This window comes from Polypterus senegalus, chromosome 9 (assembly GCF_016835505.1).
Source record: "Polypterus senegalus isolate Bchr_013 chromosome 9, ASM1683550v1, whole genome shotgun sequence".
NCBI lineage: Eukaryota > Metazoa > Chordata > Cladistia > Polypteriformes > Polypteridae > Polypterus > Polypterus senegalus.
The window spans coordinates 89,773,350-89,796,434 of record NC_053162.1 but is presented as its reverse complement, the minus strand read 5'-3'; the positions used below and the strand labels follow the sequence as shown (position 1 = coordinate 89,796,434).

The window sequence follows — 23,085 nt, the reverse complement described above, 5'->3', positions numbered from 1 at the left end:
TTGCAGGGTGAGGGCTAGGGCCATTCCCCCCAGAAATGTCCAGGAACTTGCAGGTGCCTTGGTGGAAGAGTGGGGTAACATCTCACAGCAAGAACTGACAAATCTGGTCCAGTCCATGAGGAGGAGATGCACTGCAGTACTTCAAGCAGCTGGTGGCCACACCAGATACTGACTGGTACTTTTGATTTTGAGCCTCCCTTCATTCAGGGACACATTGTGAAACATTTTTAGTTTATGTCTTATGGTGTTGACTCTTTTAGTGTTCATACAAATATTTACACATTAAGTTTACTGAAAGTAAAAACAACAGTTGAAAGTCAGAGGACGTTTCTTTTTTTGCTGAGTATATATATATTTTCTGGTGTCTTTAGAAATGTTATTCATATCCCTTCCAGTGTTGTCTGCCACCTAGAATTTATTGCTGAGATTTCTTTTTATGTCTTTGATTAAAAGTTTTATTTTTAATCTCTGTTATATTGTAATTCCATTTTATGTTTGACACTTTTCATTGCCATGGAGATTCTCCCATAAGCCTCTGGAAGAGCGTGACCTCTGACACCATAACGTGGAACCTTATTTAAATCGCCACGTATGAACCCACTTTATCCAAAATTTGTTTTAAAAAAAAACTTTTCACGCTATTACTTTTGTTTCTGTACTTGGCTTTTTGATCCTCAGCTTTGTGTTTTTGGCTGAATGATTGGCTATAGTTTTTGGTATTCATGCCTGGTATTCTGTCCACATCTCTATCACCTGGTACTTTTCACAAAGTTTCTACCTATCTTGCTGAGGTAGATCAATAGTAACACAAATGAGATGAAAGATAAAGCTACTCACAGACAAAATTAATCAAAAATAAAATCTATATAGTTACTAATATAAGGTTTATTCCAAATGTTGTGAATTGTCTCCTTACAAAATTAATTTCTTTCTATTCCAAAGTTCCATGAAGAAATCTTACATGGGAATGTCTGTTTAATTTCTTGTAGAAGATTTTTAGCTGGGTTTGATGATTTTTTCCTTTATTATGGAAAATGTTTATCATTTTTTTAATATCATTGTTCTGTGCCATTATTTCGTGAAGTCTATCCCAGCTGCTGGTGGTGTGGTCGTGGGTGCCTCAGTATCTGATGCCATTAGTGTGACACGCTAAATGCCAACACAATACTCCTCTATTCATGTGTGATTTGAATAAAACTCTATAAAAAAACAGTTTCTTCATATAAAGAGAGAGAAAGAGAGGGGGCGGCATGGGGGCGCAGTGGGTAGCGCTGCTTACTCACAGTTAGGAGACCTGGGTTTGCTTCCCGGGTCCTCCCTGCATGGAGTTTGCATGTTCTCCCCGTGTCTGCGTGGGTTTCCTCCGGGTGCTCCGGTTTCCTCCCACAGTCCAAAGACATGCAGGTTAGGTGGATTGGCGATTCTAAATTGTCCTTCGTGTGTGCCTGGTGTGTGTGTGTGTGCCCTGCGGTGGGCTGGCGCCCTGCCCGGGGTTTGTTTCCTGCCTTGCACCCATTGTTGGCTGGGATTATTGGCTCCAGCAGACCCCCGTGACCCTGTAGTTAGGATATAGCGGGTTGGATAATGGATGGATGGAGAGAAAGAGAGAGGGCAACACAGTGGAGCAGTGGTAGTGTTGCTACCTTATACCCAGGATCGATGTTTTTGTCCAGATTGCTCCCTTTGTGGAGTTTGTATATTCTCCCCGATTACATGTAGATTTACACCTGCTTCTTCCCTCAGCCCCAAGACACAAAGGTTAGGTGAATTATTGTTGCTAAATTGGTCCAAGCGTATGTTTATATTTGTGTGTGTATTTGTGTGTTCATCCTGTAATTTACTGGCATACTGTCCAGCTGTTGTTTCTAACTTTGCACCCAATGAATGCTGGGATAGACTGCAGCTACCCCATGCCCCTACCCTGGATAAGCCAGTTAATGTTTGTAGTCAGCAGCATGCCTTACCAAAAAATTGTTCCTATGGCCCTGGCCACTGATGTTTCTTTGCTCCTCCTCCACAAAAACAGTTGAGGGAAAAATTGACATTGATTTGGATCCATTACAGTGGTAAAAGTTCAATGAGGACAGATGCTCACTCATGGCTAAGCCAGTAAGAAAATATTTAGCACCCATGGCCACTACAGTCTGTTATGAACATTTATTTTCTATAACTGTTGCTAATAATAAAAAACATCCCTTGAAATGACCAGTTCAAATAAACTGGTGTGCTTAAGCAAATGGCTAAATAAATAGTCAGAAAATCAATAATGTCCTTTTTTTTTGTCTTCATGTCATTTTAAAGGCAGCATTATCGACAGAACCAAATAAAGTGTTGGGCAAACTGTGATGTTGTGCAAAATAAAAAATAAAAATAAAAACTTTCTTTGAACCATTGACTGATTAGTCCTTCACCGATTTCTTCAGTTTTAATAAACTAACTGGAGTAATAATATGCCTATTCAAGTGATTATTAAAATTGCTTTTGTATTAGGAAGTAATCATTAAGTTATTTCTGCTTTACAGAACAATATTAATATGCTTGAAGGGAAATATGCAAAATTTGCAATTACAGCATAGTTCATTTTGCTAAAAAAATGTCAATGTGCTATAAATGTTTTTGATCAAACAGCAGTCCTAATTTTTCCTAAAGTAGTGTATTCATGGAATTATTTACAATATGACATACTTCATACTGTATTCTCATTACAAAACACAGTTTTGAATGAAACATGTTCATGTTAATGGAGACACCATTAAACATAAATAAATAGCTGGCACCAGATGCCTAACTAACCAGGGTCCACTCTTTAAGAAATAAGGGAACTGGGTATTACAAACACTGTAGTGTGTTTAACAGATGAAGACCTACTGTATAAAAGAAGTGAATACATACCATCATCTGCTGCTTTACGCTGTGCTCTGTAGATGAGTTGCTTTCTCCTTCAGGCCTCTCTTCCACTGAGCACAGTGAACTTTTTCCAGGTGAGAAGGTTCCTCGAGTGTTATGAATATTAGGAAGGAAGGAACCTAAAATAAGACAGTAATAGAGAGCATTGTTACTAAGCTTTACTGATCCTTCCATGACGTCTAATCTTCTCACAAGCTAACAGAAAGTCTAGGTCCAGCCAGTACATGCATTAGATATCTGGCAAATACCAATTTCACAAAATCATTATAATTCGTAATATCATAAAATAGGTAATTTGGAGATTGTACTCACTGAAAAACCTCTGAACTAAATCCTTTTAATTAACTTGTAAAGTGAGGCTTTTTGTCCTTCCCTAAGGTTTCAGAAACACATAATTTATTATTCTTTGCCAATTGCCCTTTGTTTTGACATGTTATTCATTTTTATTCAACGTTTTGCATTTTGTCATACATGGACGCTGTCATTTTGTATTTGTGGATTTCATGTGTCATTTTGCGCATTAGGCTGCTCCAATGCTGCATGGTTACTAAGCACAGAAGGCACATAACAAGTCGTCCACAACATTATGGTAGTCTTACTCTATAAGATCACTGCCCTCATTAAAATATATCCAAGCTTTAATTTAATTAAAAGGAAAGATCCTCACAACAGATTAGTGCTCAATTAAATAATCAAACCAAATTGTGGTTTGACCTTCATTTTTTACTTTTGATCCAGTCCTTCAAATTCTGGTGAAAAACAGAACAGCTTCCACATATTGACCCTTGCTTTGACGATAACAGTTCTCTTGCTGAAAACACATTATTTTAACATGGCCTTTTTATAACTTCACTTTAACTTAATACTGATACTCTGTATGTTCAATTCATCACAATAACTATTCATAGTGGCTCTAAAATCCGTACTGACCCCAACTCTCTCTTCTGTTTCTTTTTCCGGTTTCTTTGTGGTGGCGGCCTGCGCCACCACCACCTACTCAAAGCATCATGATGCACCAACATTGATGGACTGAAAGCCAGAAGTCTACGTGACCATCATCATCAGGTCCTTCCATGAAAACCCTAAATACAAAGAGGACTGTTTGACTTATGTTAGGTAGATTGCCCAGAGGGGACTGGGCGGTCTCGTGGTCTGGAATCCCTACAGATTTTATTTTTTTTCTCCAGCTCTTGGAGTTTTTTTTTGTTTTTTCTGTCCACCCTGGCCATCGGCCCTTACTTATTCTATGTTAATTAATGTTGAATTATGTTTATTTTTAATTGTGTCTTCTATTTTTCTATTCATTTTGTAAAGCACTTTGAGCTACATTTTTTTTGTATGAATATGTGCTATATAAATAAATGTTGATTGATTGCTTTGGCTTTAAGAAAAGACCCTCTTTAAAACTTTTCCATTCTTACAGGGCATTCTATCCATTCCATTGGTCATGTAGTTCACAGCTTCATTTATACATGTTAAAGGAATTTTCCTCCCAAAAATGATATATTTTTTACACGTTACTTACCGCATTGAACATCAATTGAATAAATCCAGTTTCCCTGTGCCCCCCTGTACTATGTATATACTATATATTATATTCTTGTATTGACAAAAAAGAAAACCTTTAATCTCATGTGTTTGTGGAAAAAGAAGATAAAAAATTACAATATAATAGAAGCCAATGGTGATCAATGCTGTACAACAGCAAATGACATGAAAAAACATCCATGGGGAAAAAAAAATCGCTTTACTCATGTTGCATAATCCATATATCAGATATCCAGTTGTATACTCAAAGCACAGAAAACACATGCATTTTTTGCTAAAATAGTGTAAAATAGACACTTTTGTAAAAATCAGCATCCATCATGAACATGATATTCATTTGCATAATAATATGCTTTTGAAGTGAAGATCTATATCTACCCCTTATTTATTGGTCAACAATACTGTCATTCTGACTTGTGTTTATTTTTGAATCCTCTGGTATTCTTCATCGTCTTTTGATTGCAATTTCTTGTTTCTCAGTTATTTCCAGGCTGTCTTGTAATCTTAATAATCCTTAGCACTCTCTGTGTCCACCACAAGTGAACACAATTACAAATGTCTTTAGAAGCACATTTAGATTGCACTATGAGATAAACCACTGTGAGTTCTTAGTGCACAGTTCATCAAAATCAGCAGGGGTAAGACAATGGTCACAATGTCAATATTATAGAGTTAAAGGGTAGGTTATATAAAAACACAATAAATTTCAGTGTAGAAATAAGTGGGCAATTAATAGCTAAATCACCTACGTATCACTTTCATGATTAAAACTGCAAGAGTTTAGACGAACGTTCAAACAGGAAATGATATTCATTCATTGACACATATTTTTTAATGCACTGTGTTTCTTATCCTGTGCTTTGCACAATATTTATATGAGTTACTAGATACCATTTTGTGATGCTAAGTAACCATCATGACTTCCAAAGACATAGTGTCTTGTCCTTTGTGGAAACATTGGTGTTGTCATCAAAACCTTTAATTTATGAAAATAATGACACACAGTCAAAAGTCTCTAGTAGTGGCAATGACTGCAATGAATGTTGACATAATGGAAAGAATAGAAATCAAGATTGATGGTTGAATGTTGAGTAACAAGAAAAAAAAAATAACAGACATGAAATAAGATAGCATAATCCTGACTTTATTGGCGATTAGGTTCAAAGATATCAATGGAAATGTCTGAGTGCAGTGTACAGAAAGACTTATGCTCACCAGTAAATGTAAAGAACATGATATTTGTTCAGAAATTATTTTTTGCAACATTTCCTCTTTAATTCCTCCCTAATGGACACTATGCCCTGATGACTTAATGCCTGTTTTATATAATCACATCTCGTGAAGATTGCATTTTTGTTAATTTCTTGTAATTGGTTCTAGAAAATAGACCTTTAATGAGGCATATACATGAATTGAGAATATCTGATCTGCACATGACATACCGTACTGTATGCATTTTTCTTGCTTAAAATATACTGAGACACATCGGATATAATATGAAAGATATTGGAGGCAAATCATCTCTGTTTTTAGCTGATTTGAATTAAAATTCAGTTCAAAGAATGTTATAACTACAGATATAACTAGTGTCACATATCCATGCTTGGGCACCTTCTGGAGGGGTCAGGTAAGCCAAGTAATACCACCACTGAGCACAAGAGGGCACTGCTGCTAACTGTGCCTCCTATTTTCTCCACATTGAGGAGCTGCTGCCAGAGCCCCGCCTCCAGTGGGTGTTACAAGTTCCACCCCTTCTTTGAATGGGACAATATAAATGGAGAGCCCAAAGATGGAGGTCACCTTTTGACCTGAGCAACAGATTGAAATGGAGCTCTCTGTGAAACAGAGACATTTGAAGAGTATCAGTTTCTTTTGCTCTTCTTTTTGTGTCCTATGGAACTCTGATTTACTTTGTTGGACGGCTTGATGTTAAATAGGGTTGTAGCCAGTTTGGCACTACAAATATTGCAACACCTCAGCGAGTTTCCACACTTTCACACTACTTTCCATATTTACATTACAAAGCTCTTAGCAAACTATTTGCATTCACTGATTCACAGACAGTAGTAAATGTTTTATGGAATTGAAAATATATAATTTGTGCTGCATTAGTAATGTTTACACATTATTTGTTTTGCTCTGTTAATCTGTTTACACTGACACTTCTCTTACATCAGAAGACATTGTGTTAATTAAATGATCTAAACTAGCACTGTGTGAGTGGGTCTTACAGTGGACATGTACCTAGGGATTGTTTCTGCTTTGTCAGGTTCCAGCACCAGATGACACTGATGTAAGTTTAAAGGAATACTTCACCCAAAAATGATATTTTTTATGTTACTTACCTCATGTACTTGGTTGTAATGTCTGCAAAACATTTTTAATCTTATTCCTTTCATTTAGAATGAAGAGAAAAAAGTTGATATAATAGAAGCCAATCATGATCAATGCTGTACAATGGCAAAAAATTTTAAAAATGTCAAAGGAAAAAATAAAAAAATTTATGTTACTCCTACTGCCATCCATCCATCCATTTTCCAACCCGCTGAATCCACAGGGGGTCACGGGGGTCTGCTGGAGCCAATCCCAGCCAACAAGACAGGAACCAATCCTGGACAGGGTGCCAACCCACCGCAGGACACACACAAACATACACCAAGGCCAATTTAGAATCGCCAGTCCACCTAACCTGCATGTCTTTAGACTGTGGGAGGAAACCGGAGCGCCCGGAGGATACCCATGCAGACACAGGGCCACCCTGCCACCCTACTCATACTGCATAATCCACATATCAGTTACCCTGTCATATGCTTTAAATGTGCAAAACACATGTAGTGGTGCTAAAATATTGTTAAATCGTGTCACACACATGCGCATGGGGGACAGTTTACAGGTTCATGTAGTGTTATTTGTCAGCCAGACCAGGGGTTGGAGCTCTCACCTAATCCTCTCTCCTCTTATCCCTTTGCAGCCCAGCCAAAGACCCTGCCTCTTAATGACATCACCATTGATCCACCCACTGTTGAAATCACTTCCAGCCAGCCCTGATGACATCATTACCACTACCCAGAATTCCCTTTCCTGTCACATCAGTTCCTATTCTGGCGTTCCTAACTCCACCTCTTCCTCCTACCCACCACATTTATAGAGCAGTCTCAATCTGTTCGTCAGTTCAATTGTGAACTCATGCTTAATAAAACGTGTTTTCTTTGCTTTGCTATTTTTTCAGTATATGAGGTGGCCATCCCCAAACCTTATTTGGTTTGCTGCCTGATACTTTATCACAATAGATATTTCAGGAATAATCAGTGGACGTCATATACAAGAAACTAAAGCCTCATAGGACTAACTCTTTGAACTGAAGGCAGGACTCATGGCTGACGAATACCAGCTTTGGGTGGAGCACTCCTCTAAAAATGGTAACACTGATAACATTTAATTTAGGCCAGATAGTATGCAACTTTGCATGATGGCTGAACTGCTCTTTAGTCCCAGGCTGTTGATATAAATTTGGCCAACGTCTTTACAGAAAGCAACCTATAAGATCCTGAGACATACCAATTGTTTTTATATATTTTTACATCTGGGGGACAAGCAACTTAAACAATATGCTCAAGTTCATGATGTGGGCCACAGGTATGGACTGAACCAGCAACCTTGTAGCCTTAATATTTCAGTGTCTCAGGAGCTGTAACTACTTTCTGCCAGTTGTGGCTCCTTCAGTATATGGGATACATGCTCCCCTTACCTTTTTATGCTTTTATCTTAGGAGTCCACAGTCAAGAGACATACACTTACGTCATTTAGTAGCTCTAAGGTCACAGTGTGAGAATGTGTAGACTTGTACATAACAGTGCTCTGTGACAGGCTGGTTATGGATTAGTGCGGCTTGCTGGCAATAATCCTGACCAGGGATAGGATGATTTTGAAAATGGAAGAATGTATTTTGTAATTAAATGTGAATGAGCTGTCATTTGGCACAAGTGAATGCTTTCTCCCCTTAAATTTTAGAAATGCACCAAGATTCTGTATTTCAAGAGGCACAATAATAGGGAGAGATGAATCCCTCCAGAAGTACAAGACAGAATAGTAACCATTTAAATGTCAGATGACACATACGAGGAAATTAAAGCCCAAGTGAATATGGGTAGGTAACATGTTTGTTTATGAACTTTGTGATAAATTGCAGAAGTGGCCAAACACATTACGTCTTATCCTTAGCTTATTGGGCTTATTAGATATAGCAGTGCACTCCAGTTATAAGTCCATTGGTAACGTCTCCAAATGACCGATTTTATCAGAGCCTTAAACTTGGCTAGGCCACCAGGAGCCAACACTGTTTGGTCATGTAAAAGCCACAAGATCATAGTCACATAATGCTCAGGTTTGCAGTCATGGGAGTCTCAAAGACAGAAAAACTTTATGCTACAAGATATGAAGAGCAAAAGTGGGCAAAACTCTAGCCACAAAAGACAAATCCTGAATAATTAGGTGGATAAGAGAGGTAATCCATTTTTTCAGCTAGTCTGCTTTAATTGTGTTTCTCTCAAGCAAAAGTTGCACATAATTGTGATAACAGAAATTCTTGTGATCTGGATCAAAGAACTTAAAGGCTTTTGGAATGGCGAAGGAGCAAACTGGACAGACTTACCTTGCAGGCTAATCATTGGCTCCCTGTCGGGATTCACCATACTACCAGATCGAGCACGTTCACCCATCCTGGCCAGATAGGTAGACTCAGACTGAGAGACGGCCATTTCGCTTTGCAGGAATGCCAGATCCTGTTCTGAGAAGGACCGATCACGCTTGAGAGGCACCGGTGAGCTGGCCACTCTCCTGATCTCCCCATTTGGGGACTCTTCTTCCTGTTACACAAAACAAAAAGGTAGTCTATGAGAAAAGGTGTCATTTTGAAATGTACAGAAGATATCCCAGCTTCCCATATTGCCAGATAATGAGATAAATTACATCAGTGACATCCAGAATAAGGCCTTAGAATATTTCAACTTTATCGGTTAATGATCAGACAGAAGCATTTTATTTTATAAAGTGGATGTGTCTTCATGTATCAACACACTAATGCGTTCTAAACTCTCCTCAAATCAGACAATTGGGGAAAAATGACATTCTTACAAGGGAAGGCAACACAACAAAGCCATATCTTCATGTATTATATACCATATCTCTTTATTAAAATAAACATTTATTTTATGAAGTAGCATTCTATAGTGAACATCAAATTTTATTGCAGTAAAGTTTCAATGCTAGTCAAGTAATCTGCCAGGGTCACACGATGAGTTAAAAAGTGGAATATTAAACTGGCAAACGTTCATTTTGCATTCTTAACACTTCAGCCACTAGGCGAAACACAGGATTAATGGCAAACACAGTTTCCTTGTTTCAAGGAAAGCTGCAGTCTTCATCAATTAGTCTTGCTGCATTGGAAATGCTAAACAAGGGATATGAATAATGAAGCAGAGACATGCAATTTAATTTTCTACTTACTGAATTTTGTTTTATCTGACAGGCATACATTACAATTATTATACGCCTGAGCAGAATCTCAAAGCATAAGATTTGAGGACTGAAGCTGGCATAAGGGCTGAATGGGCAACACTGAATGCTGTTGGGGCAAGCAGAAGAGCCCTTTAACATTTGTTTCCTCTGTTCGTTGTGTTCCCTAGTGCTTCAGAAAAGCATTATATATTAATATTTAGGGTGGTGTGGATTCATTATCAACACTTTTGCTTGCCAAAACCTAATTAAAAACAGCATCCTGGAAATGATTAAAGAACTGCATTGCCTTTAATGGATGTAAACAACAATGTACTGACTTTTGATATATTTTACCACAATGTATGATAGATGGATTTCATTTTCCAGTTAAAAGTATTTTAAAGTATAACAGTGCCGTTTTAAGCAAGTAAAACCCTACATTCAAATCCAGACTAAACAGAAATCTCTTCTTTACTGCATTTTGGAAATGATTTCCATGCATTCATTTTCACACTTGCCTCCTTGGTGTCCAGTTGAATTGTATATGTCTGCTCTTCTACATAAGTAAAGTGGCATTCGACTTGTCATCTATGGTAGGTCCCATGGTCCTGAACTACATTATAATGATTTCATGATGGACAGATTGTTGGATGGATGCATATTTTTGATAGTACTGAATGTCTAGGCATCATATGATTTGATTAGTTCTGTACTAAATACATTCTGAGATTTTTCAGGTAAGTAAGAAAATGGTATTGAGGTAAGATAGATAACTCATAACAGAATTATAATGAAATATGAAATAAGAGTGACTTTTCTTTCAAATTTTTTGCAATGGGAAGAAGACAAAATGATAAATGAAGTCAAATGGGGGAAACAGAATATTGAATACTCTTTTCAAAGGTGTAAAAATAACAATAAAAAGCTACTGTATTCTAGAATGTGACATATTAGTAACATCTGAGCACTACAGTGTTTTGTTTTTCTACTGCCCGATATCCATCCATCATGCATAAATAATAGATAGATAGTGTCACACACTTAGCTTCCTCCTAATCGGACAAGTGGAGGTAATTAGCTGCCAGGCCAGGGGGTGGTGGGGTGCACTAAATCAACTTCTGTTATCTCTGCAGGCTAAACAGGGGAAAACCTACCTGATTTAACAACAACACTTCTGTTTTGACACCAAGAAAGATGCTACTTCCTGTTCTGGCACCAAGGAAGACGTCACTTCCAGTTCTGGCGCCAAGAATGACATCACTTCTGGTTTCTGTCTTTTGATGACATCACTTCCGGGTTTTCACATTTAAAACCATCACCATCAGACAGTTCAGCTTGGAACTCAAGCAGAGCACTATTGCTTAATTCATTACCCTTTTGCAGCCAAGGACAATATACTGTATGGGTGGCTGTTCAAACCTTCTTTGTGTGTTAAGACTTGATTCTTTCACAATAGATAGATAGATAGATAGATAGATAGATAGATAGATAGATAGATAGATAGATAGATAGATAGATAGATAGCACTTTATTAGTCACAAGATAAAATTAACCTTTCACATAAGCTCAAGAAATATAAAAATATTAAACAATAACTCTCCTCAAACACAAACAAAAAAATAAAAGGGCAGTCACCATGAGGCATTATAAACACATATTGCTGTAAAGTTGTTATTTTCACTGATCATGGTGCCAGAGAGTGGCAACTTGTTGCATGCTGATTAGCACATGCAAGTAAGAATTTCACTGTACACTACGCATGTGATAATACTGTCCCAGGAACACTTTAGTTTAGGTAGTGCAAAAATGCATCTATTACTCATTTACTCTCATGTAACAACCTTAACACAGACTACTTTTGGTCTTCGTAACACTTATAAAACATCAGTAAATGGGTTATTCATCTCTGTGCAGCATGAGATATTGAAATGATGGTAAAATGTATTGCTAATATAAAGGATTCACAGGTCTTATACTAACTACCAGTAATGGCACACTGCACAATAACGTGCAGTGAATACACTTGACTTGAGCATTCATAGTTTTCATACTCTTTCTTTCTCTGTACATTTAGCACTCGTTTGCTCAGAGGTTGATGCGCTTGCTGCTTCCTGAGCAGCTCTTCTTTTCACCACCCTAGCAGCCCGCTTCTTCTCTTCTTTCGTCGGCATCTTTTCGCGTTAAAACTGATTAAGTCAGTGTTTGTGTTGCAATTACTACAAGTATGTTTTCCTTAAATTTTCACTTAAGCTGGCACTTAAGTCTTCAATCTGCCTCAAGAATGATTTAAGATATGAAGAGGTAGGGGATGACATGGTGAAGGTGGTAAGGATGAGAACGGCTCCTGTACGCATGTGCCACACGGCCGTCCTGCTGATCACTGCCAAGAGTTGATTCAACAATAAAATAAAATAAAAAGAGGAATAACCTTGGACACCAATCATTACCCCAAAGCGGATAGTAGACGTCACGTAGTACATGTGTACCACATTTCAGATCAATAGGTCAAATGGTTTGCAAGCTACAGGTGATTTAATATTCTGGACAGACAAATGAACTGCCACGGTAGCGTATTACATAAGACGATGTAATTTCTAGAGAAATGCATCTCAGTTAAGCCACCTCAAACCACTCCAAAGTGAAGTTTTGTTGGTAGGTCATATTGTAGAGATGAATAAACAACTTACTGATGCTTTGTAAGTGTTATGAAGATCCAAAGAATTTTTGCAGTACCTAAAGTGTTACCATTGTGTTACCTAAACTAAACTGTAACCATTGACTCTATTAGACATATATAAATGAAAGACCTCTGTGTGTGTGTGTGTGTGCATCAGTCCATTCTGCTCACGCTCAAGCACAGCCACTAGATGGCACATGAATGCGCTTTTAATTTTTTCTGGTGTTTGCATGCACCTCACTTCTCACTATGAAAGACCTGTGTGTAACAAATGCCACCGTGCAACAACAATAAGGTGCTAACGACACAGATGAAGAGACACAATGTCGAAATGAAGCAAATGCCACGGCTCAACAACATGCATGTGAAACACCTCAACACCTCACTAATACACTGTTTATCTGGAGGTATTTTCTCAAGACAAAGATTAAAAGGACTCATATGCCAGCAATATGGCTAAGATATGGCATCGCCATTGTCTGCTTAGGAAAGCCAGTGGGGCAGCAAGCACAAGTGGTTTGAAGTCCTCTGCCCTGGGTAATTTTTAAAAGTTAGCTGATGCCTCTCTAAATTTATGAATGCAGTAAAAGTGCTAGGGAGCCTTTGGGTTGTTTTTTAGTTTAGAAGTCCACATGCAGTTAGTGTACCTATAAACAAGGATATAGTGGAAGATACATGTACATACCAATAAAAATATAGGACCCCAAAGGGGTATTTGACAGTCTGCTGCTTCTCTCAATTTTGCAGCAGTTTTTTTATCCTTTCCAATAAACAATGTACAATTAAGTAATCTGCTGAAAGCATAAAAAGTCAAGTTTTCCAAAGAGAGAGAAGATGAACGGGAGTACTTTCTTGATATATTTAAAGCATCCTAACTACTTCAATAACAGTTTGATAAGAGATAAACAACAACAAAATATTACTTTGGATAAGCAACTTTGTTTCAGCACTTTTCTAAAAAAGTATATAAATTTAAGGTAAAGATGAGACAATGACTCTTAAACAGGTATGTAGTAGCAATTGTGACTAGCAAGCAATTGAAGTGGAGTAAATGATAAAAGAGTTAAGACTTTGGCCCAGATACTCTTCTATCAATATAATGTCTTTCAGAACAGAGCTGAGAACTCCTTTTAAGAATTTAGAACAATGAGTGCAGGGGGTTGAGGTAAGAGGCAAACATCTTTGGATACAATTTGACTGCTTTGTGATTGTAAGTGAGATGATTTGACTTTTAAAACGCTGAAATGTGTCTCATATCATCTTTCAGAAAGGATTCTCCATTTCATTAGAGAGACAAACCTTTAACATTTAGATTATCTGAGTCTTCAGCTATGTTTGAAATAACTGGCAGATGTAAAGAAATGCAAAGTAGAAGAAGAGGAGGCAGCATAAGCTTAGCCCCTGCAGTATGTACTTATCACTCCACTGCTTCATATGGTCCTCTACTAAAATATTAACATCACCATGTAGGTTATTTTATGAAAGTCACTTTTCGGTTATTATAAAGGACTAGCCATGATTCACGAGATTAAAAAATGTTAATTATTTTAATAATTAGGGGCATTAGAATGGAAATGCTTGTTATTGCTTTTGTTATGTTCTGTCTGTTGCATTTATTTACAACCATCATCAACTTCTAATTCTGTCAATATAGTAAAAGATTTCAATTTTGGCAGATAATAAATGTCAACTAAACCTCATGAGACAGGTTTGTTTAGCCAATATAAATCTGTCTTCCCATATCGGAGTACTAAGTTGTTTTTTTTTTTGTTTTGGTGCGTGCCTGATTATTTGTAAATTTATTCCCAGTTAATGACAAGCACAGCTCTTACTTGCTTGACTGTCTCATGTTTTTCATAGAAACAGGTTTATGTGCAGAAGACAATGATGCCTGGGTTTGCTTGGGCTTTTCTTAGATTTTATAATTTTTTACTAACTGATATTTACTCTTGAGGAGTTTTCCTAGAGAGCATTTGAGAAATACTGAGAAAATAATCAGTTTATATTTCAATCAGTCTCCTTAATATTTAGGCATTTAGTTTCAAACATTTTTCATAGCCTTTACTGTTATGTATTTCTTATCTGTGTCACTCTTGGCTCACACAATGTTCTAATAAGACAATTGTTATTAAAAATCATCTTACATGCTAATATATATAATCAATAGGGACAATATGGTGCCATGCTAATGCACAGTATTTGTTACAATGTTATGAAGTGCCCTGTTTAACTCTCTTATCAATGTTATGTTTGAGATAACAATCCAGAGAAAACTCCAAAGGCTAACGCAAGAATGCCTCAAAATGAGCTCTTCTCTTTTTATAGTGGAAGACAAGAAGCATCACACAAAAGAAACACTCATGGAGGTCACCAGCACTGGCAGGGAGGTTGCCCAGCCTAATAAGATTGTTTCCAGAAAGAGAACCATCTCTTTTCTTCAGCTGGCCAAAGGTCACAGTGAAAGAAGCCACAGATGAGGGGATCTCTGTTCACTTCTGGCTTTAAAAGGGAGAAGAATCTATTAGAATCTTTAGGTGGGTTTACTATTTAAAAAGAGCTCCTGGCTATGCTAAGCAAAAAATCAAATATGGGCTGCCTAGATTTTGCTTCTTAAACTTGCACTTGTTTTTTATAGAAGAAAGAATGAATTCCTTTGAGAAGTCAGAGGGGAAAGAGCCCAGGGCTCTGTCTACCCTGTGTTAGACCACTGTTTAATAATGTAAAATAAAGGCAACTTAACCTGTCAGGGGTGGAAAATGTACTGACTTGCTGTACTAATTGATAGAGCACTCTTGTGCAATCAGAAATTATGTGAACAAAAGTTTATGTACTGTATGAGTACATTACAATTATATTGCAATGTACAATATACAGTTAGGTCCATAAGTATTTAGACAGTGACACAGTTATCACCTTTTGGGCTCTGTATGCCACCACAATGGATTTGAAATAAAGCAATTATTATGTGATCAAAGTGTAGACTTTTAGCTTTAATTTGAGGGGTTTACCAAAAGTATTGTATAAGCCATTTAGGAATGACAGCCATTTTTCTGCATTAACCCCCCGAACCCAAAATTTCCAGGGGCTCAAAAGTATTTGAACATTTGACTGACAAGCTGTTCCACAGGCAGGTGGGAGCATGTCCTTCATTATTTCATGAACTATTAAGGAAAAAAAAAATGTGACGTCTGAAATTTCATGATGATAAATTATGTTTTAATTAGTGCTGGGCAACGATTTAAATTTTCAATTGTGATTAATCGTGATTAATTGCAGACAATCACAACAATCACATTGTTATGCTCAGAATTCAATAATGAACTCAAAAGTAGTGTATTGCGTGTATTTAATTTGCAAACACTTTAAACAAATAAGGTGCTTTTTAAGAGTAGTATTCCCTTTACATAGTAGCAGTCAAAATATTTCTTGTAAATCTCAACTGAAACATTAATGTAATCAAATCAATAATAAAACCAAAGCTATTTGCCACTGCCAGGTCATTTAACATTTTATCTAGTTTGTTACAGAAAAGCAAGTTACCCTCAGAGTCCAGAGCCACGATCACAACATTATAACAGGCACCTTCCGAGCAACAGCAAGTTAACATTTCGAAATCTGTTTTCTTTTTTATCTGAACAGATACCGGCAGAAACATTTTCTCTTATCAGGGTGCAGCATAAACAGTCAATGTTCAGTAGCAACTCTTTGAGGGCTAATATTTTTTCCAAAAACTAAGTTTTCTGAAAAATGCACAAAGCAATGGTTTCACAAGTAAATCAACATAAAATGTCTGTTGCTGCCTGTTGTGCCTGCTGTCGGCTCCTGTTTGCAGCAGTAGCGGCAGCTCGATGGCCAGCAGCAATGCACGGTGGGCTGGCTGTCTTTGTGAGACAGGTGAGCAAGGGTGGCAGTTACAGTGAGACTCAATATGGTTTGTACCTCGTGTCATCGCAAGTGTCTGTCCTCCCAGGCAAACGTTGCCATAGGTTCATCAGCTACACAAACACGTTCAGCACCACTATTAGCTGGGGACCAATCAGCTGATGCCAGTACCACACTTTCATTTCTCCAGATCACTTGCATCAGAATCAGAGTTGAACAAATCAGAGTCCGATTCAGCGATAATGCAAATAAAGTTTTGCTTTGAGCATTCACTTTGGTATCTCTCCACAAGCCATTTTAGAAGCTGTTTGCTCTTTGCTACGTGTAGGGAATCAAGATCAAATCAACAAAGCTAACTTTCCTTCTAGCAAAAGCATATCGAAAAGCACTGTAACAAGAAGATCACTGATCTCTATCGATCGCTAGCAAGACTGAGGATTTCAAAATAATAATAACAAAATCTGCGTTAACATGTGATAAAATAATTGTTGCCGATAATAACATGTGAACTTGCCCAGCCCTAGTTTTAATAAGATGATCGTGTCAAGGTTAGTGGAACAAATGTGATTTCAACCGTGGCAAAATTGTTGGTACCAGACAGGCTGGTCTAAGTTTTTCTGTAACTGCCAATCTCCTGGGATTTTCACATACAAGTCTCTACAGTCAGAGTGGTTTGAAAAGCAAAAAAATATCTAGAGAGCAGACGTTCTGGAAATGGAAATGTCTTGTTGATGAGAGAGATTTAGAGGAGTTGAGATATCTCAGATAACCACTCTGTGCATCTGTGGTAAGCAAAAAAGCATCTCAAAATGCATGACATGTCGAATCTTGAGATTTGCAGGGGTGAAAACAGCAGATCATGTCAGGATCCACTTCTGTCAGTCAAGAACAGAAAGAGCTGAGGCTGCAGTAGGCACAGGCTCACCATATCTGTACAGTGAAAGTCTGGAAAAAACATAAGCTGGCCTGATGAATCTTGAGTTATGTTGAGGCACACAGAATGTAGGGTCAGAATTAAACACCAACAGCATGAATTCATGTGCCCAACCTTCCCTGTGTCAACAGTCCAGGCTGGTGGTGGTGGTGTAATGGTGTGGGGAATATTTTCTTGCCACACTTTGGGCCTTTTAATACTAATTAATCATTGCTTGAATGCCATGGGCAGTTTGAGTATTGTTACTAACCATGTGCAACCTGTGAAATTCTTGTAAATGATCACAATTTACCCATCTTCTAATGCCTACTTCCAGCATGATAATGCACCAAGGCACAAAGCAAAATGTGTCTTAAACTGGTTAAATTAACCTGACAATGAGTTTCATGTTCTTCACTGCCTTTCCCGGTCACCAGACGGGAGATTTGCAGCATGAATGAAATTGTGTGAAACAATCAAGTCATGGAGTTGAATCTCAAAGGAATACCTTATGGAATCCATCCCTTGAAGAATTTAGGCTGATTGTGAGAGCAAAATGAGGACCTACCCAGTTTTAGCAGTGCTTTCTTTGCAAACAAAAAGGTGACGGTACGCATACATTGCGTTTGGATGAAGTCTGATGTACTGTGAGGGTATATAGGGGCCGAAAGTACTAGCACTACATGCTTCGTTTATTTGGTGCAAAAAAACAGAAAGTTTAAAATTTGATATTGACAAATTGTCAAGTGTACTGTACTGCATAATATTGTGCTTGCTTGACAGTTTAAAATGAAAGAAAAGAATTTCTAAAATCGAAGAATGTCAACTGCCAGTTAATAATGGACACTATATTCTACAAAAAAGTTTTTATGTAGTCCCACAAAGCAATCAATGCTTAATTTGTGTTTTAAAGAAAATTGTTTTCATCGAATGCAGTCTTCCTAATTTGTTCTTTGCTTTTACTATCAATGGCTGATTTGCATCCTTGTAACAGCCATGAATCCACAAGATCAATGCATGTGAGTGGAGGGCCAATCAGAAACCAATTGTATGAAGAGAAGTGTTAGTGTGACAGTGTTCAGAAGCCATTAAGAAGGCAAACAGAATGTTAGGTTATATAGCACCATCTGTGGAGTACAAGTCCAAGGAGGTTCTGCTCAGCCTTTATAATGCACTGGTGACGCCTCATCTGGAGTACTGTGTGTAGGTTTGGTCTTCCAGCTACAGAAAGGACATAGCAGCGCTAGAAAAGGTCCAGAGAAGAGTGACTAGGCTGATTCCTGGGCTACAGTACATGAATTATGAAGAAAGATTAAAAGGACCGAGTCTTTTCAGTTTAAGCAAAAGAAGATTAAGAGGTGATATGATTGAAGTGTTTAAAATTATGAAGGGAATTAATACAGTGGATAGAGACTGTTATTTTAAAATGAGTTCATCAAGAACATGGGGAAACCTGTGAAATTCTTGTAAACATATACTTCTTGTAAATTGTAAACTTGTTAAGGGTACATTTCGCACAAACATTAGGAAGTTTTTCTTTACACAAACAACGATAGGCACTTGGAATAAGCTACCAAGCAGTATGGTAGTCAGTAAGACTTTAGGGGCTTTCAAAACTTGACTTGACGTTTTTTGGAAGAAATAAGTGGATAGGACTGGTGAGCTTTGTTGGGCTGAATAGCCTGTTCTCGTCTTTATTGTTCTAATGTTCTAAAGTGCAGAAACAGTGCTTGTCACTAACAAGACCCTCATTGGAGTAACAATTAGATTAATTTGTGAAAACCCACGCTCATACTCACTTCATGAAACTGGAATACATATACTAGTTGATGCCATGAGCAGTTGTCATGGCCAAGGTGCCAGTATACAGTACTGCCACGCACCATCACAGAAAAAGCCCCGAGTATTAGTACAGTGTTCCTAAGAATTTGCTTCATGAATGTAAAGCAGGTTAAGTGTAGAATAATAATATGAAGACAACAAAACAACTCACAAGTGCAACACAACATGGATACAAAATACACAATGGAAATGCCATGTATAATGTTCTTAAAATAATTTTACAAATCAGTGCATTCCAAAAATACAAAACATGTATCCATTAAATACGTGTAAAGGTCATCCATCTACTTGAGTTAGAAAACAAATAATCCTATTCTGTATAAAAATCATACGGTTTTAACAGATGAAAATGGTATCCAGTCAGCTTGGAGCAGAACTGGTATGATTCCTTCACTTAAAGAAAAAAGGAGAATGCATTCTTTCATTTTCAGACTTGCAAAGTGTTTTGTGCCTGTCTCTACTAGCCTTTTGTGACCAGGTACTAAAAAAGCATCTTTAAAATGTAAAATAATTATTTGGTGGATGAGTGTGTCAGTGGCAAGAGGGTTGGCTGACTAAATGAGTGACTGGATGCACTCAACACAAGATGTATTCATTTAAATAATGGACCTTGTTATCTAAACAACTTTAATCATCCTGCTGGATTTACCAAAGAAAACATTAACAGAAATATAAACGGCACAAGGAAGACGCAAGCAGGTCAGAAAGAATCAGTTAAGGAAACAGGCTGTTAGTTTTACCTCAGAGATGTTCATCTCCTCCATTTCAGCGAGAGTGGGAGCCTTCAGCAAAACCCTTGGCCGCTGCGGTGGTGGCCGACCAGCACCATCAGGGACAGAAAGGTCAATGCAGGACGTGGATTTCACATCACTGGAATAGGTTTGAACGATGCAAGGTAAAGAGCCGAAATCTGCAAACAAAAGGGCAGAAATCTGTTAGCTGCAATAGTGATTAATTTTCTGTACACTAGAAGTAAGCTTACTAAAGCCAGTGAGAACACTGCAGACATGTCAGTAGCTACAGAGAGCAATAAGTGTTAAAAAAACCTGACAATAATGGACAGCGGGGTATTGTAGTGACTGAGGAAGGTAAATCCCAAAACACATGGGATCTTTATTCTGTATAAGATAAAAAAACATACAATTGTATTGTTAACTAAATAGCTATCAACTTATGGCAACTAATGTCACACACGTGCACCTTGGGAACAGCTTAAAGACTCTGGTGGTGGCAATTCCTTGCCAATCCATGGACTATACTGACTAACAACCTTACCACCTCTGATGTCACTTCCGGTGTCAGTTTACTTGGACCCGCCTCTTCCTGCCTGGCTTATATTTAACCAGAAGTGTTGCCCTCTTGGGCAGTCTATTTTCAGGCTTGCGTCTTCAGAGACGTCGCTTTTTGCTGAAAAGTTCTTTATTGTTTCGTATTTACAAAATACGGGGTTGCAGTGTTGCCCCAAATCTTTATCTGTCTCTGACTTCTTTTATACTCTACAATCAATTTTTCAAGGGACAAGTTATAGTTGCTAACTTAACAAAACGAATATTCAAGTGTTTGGGATTCAAGAACAAAATTGGAGAACTCAACCCCCAAAACCCCCCACACCAAAAAAATAAAAATAGCCCTCAAGCAGAGTGAGAACAATCCAACGGCATTTACCAAGTAAATTCTTTTAAAAAAGACTGAGTAGAACAGATCAGTCAGTCAGTATCCAACCCGCTATATCCTAACTACAGGGTCACGGGGGGTCTGCTGGAGCCAATCCCAGCCAACAGAGGGTGCAAAGCAGGAACAAATCCTGGGTAGGGCACCAGCCCACTGCAGGGCACACACACACACACCCACACACCAAGCACACACTAGGGACAATAATAGGATCACCAATGCACCTAACCAGCATGTCCTTGGACTGTAGGAGGAAACCGGAGCACCCAGAGGAAACCCACGCAGACATGGGGAGAACATGCAAACGCCACGCAGGGAAGGCCCGGGAAACAAACCCAGGTCTCCTTACTGCGAGGCAGCAGTGCTACCACTGCTCCACCGTGCTGCTCTAGAACAGATCATGTTTCCCAAAACTGTTAGAATTTCATTAAAAAAAACATAAAAAATGTTTGACAGCAATGGAGAAAATACTACTATTTATGTCAGCTTAAATCTAAGTGCAGCTTGGTGTGGAAATCCATGGTTATTAAGATGTAAGTGGGAGCGCGTGAAGGTGCCATGTACAGACTATTACATGTTTATGATGAGAGAATGGTCTAAAAAATGAACTTGTCATAATACAGACTTAATGAGTGAGTGTACCTAATATAACAACAACAACATTTATTTATATAGCACATTTTCATACAAACAGTAGCTCAAAGTGCTTTACATATTAAAGAATAGAAAAATGAAAGACACAATTATAAAACAAAACAAATCAACATTAATTAACATCGAATAAGAGTAAGGTTCAATGGCCAGGGGGGACAGAAAAAAAAAAAAAACTCCAGACGGCTGGAGAAAAAAATAAAATCTGTAGGGATTCCAGACCATGAGACCGCCCAGTCCCCTCTGGGCAATATAGTGTCCTTTAACACAAATAGTGCTCCCCTAATTAGCCAATCATCTGGTTGTACCTTTATTTAAACATCCAGCCGTGGTCAAGAGGTTTAGTTGTTGTCTAAGCAAAACACTAGAAAGGGCAAGACAGGTGATCTAAGTGACTTTGACCATGGTATGCCTGTTGGTCCAGTACTTGGTGGTTCCATCATCTCAGAAACATCTGTCTTACAGTTTGTAGGGAACGTTATGATAAACAAAAACAAAAAATCCAATATCTGGTATTTTCATTGAATAAATCTACCTATTAATGAAAGGAGTCAGAGAAGATTGATCAAACCCATTCCAGCGGAAAGTTTACAAATAGCACAGCAATACTGCTTTGTGTCTCTGAAGTACAACGCATTCAATGGGTACTGCAACTAAACATTTAAATGCACTCCTGTCAGCTATAAAACACTGAAAAGCTAGACTACAATGGCCACATATGCACCTAAACTGAACAGAAGACGTGAACAAGTCACCTGGTTCAATGAGTACTCAATTTCTAGTGACATGCTGAGAGCAGGTTCAGAGTTTGATATAAACAGTATGAATCAAAGGATCCACCCTGCCTAGTAGTGTAGCGTGATGGAATAGGGAATGGCGTGGCACACTGTAAGCCTCTTAATACTTCTTAAGTATGTAAGCATTGTTATTCACTATGTATATGCTTCTTTCATCACAGTGTAGCTTTTATCAAATGGAACATCCGGCTTGATAGTATGCTATGTCAGAAAGTGCGCATCTTTTCAAGCTGGTTCCATAAACATGACAGCGACTTCAGTGTACTTCAACTTGCACTATCCCAAGACAGTCCACCTTTTGGATGTAGTAAAACAGGAGGTTTACTTCAGCACTCTCAATAAAAATATTGAGTGATAAATTAAATTACAAACATTTCTTTAAGTGACACTAATAAGAATCAAGATGAAAATGTTTGCCTACTGAGACTGAGGACAAATTGCACTTTTTTCCTAAAAAGTAATGTAAACCCTGCCATTCACCAAAAAATGTCAAAAGCGACAGTTATACCTAACATGATTTGGTAGGTGTTGGAAAGATTTTAAAAAAATCTAACAAGATCCCCACTGAAAATTATGACAGAAACTATCAGTGAAATGTGATCTCTGTGAGCTAAACTATTAGTTTTCCTTACTGCAAGCTTTAGCATAGACTTTAATTTAAATGAATATCTTCTTCTCTTACTATCTCCATATGCACAGGA

At 37.8% G+C, this 23,085-nt stretch overlaps 1 protein-coding gene across 1 annotated transcript in view; it reads right to left on the bottom strand.

The window, feature by feature from the left end:
• spire2 (spire-type actin nucleation factor 2) overlaps window positions 1–23,085 on the bottom strand; it is a 192,266-nt gene that overhangs the window by 24,402 nt on the left and 144,779 nt on the right. Inside the window, exons 8-10 of the mRNA XM_039763456.1 lie at window positions 20,006–20,175; window positions 9,107–9,320; window positions 2,893–3,026 (exon numbers count right to left, since the gene is read on the bottom strand). Of these exons, the coding sequence (XP_039619390.1) occupies window positions 2,893–3,026; window positions 9,107–9,320; window positions 20,006–20,175 (518 nt within the window). The remainder of the gene's footprint in view (window positions 1–2,892; window positions 3,027–9,106; window positions 9,321–20,005; window positions 20,176–23,085) is intronic.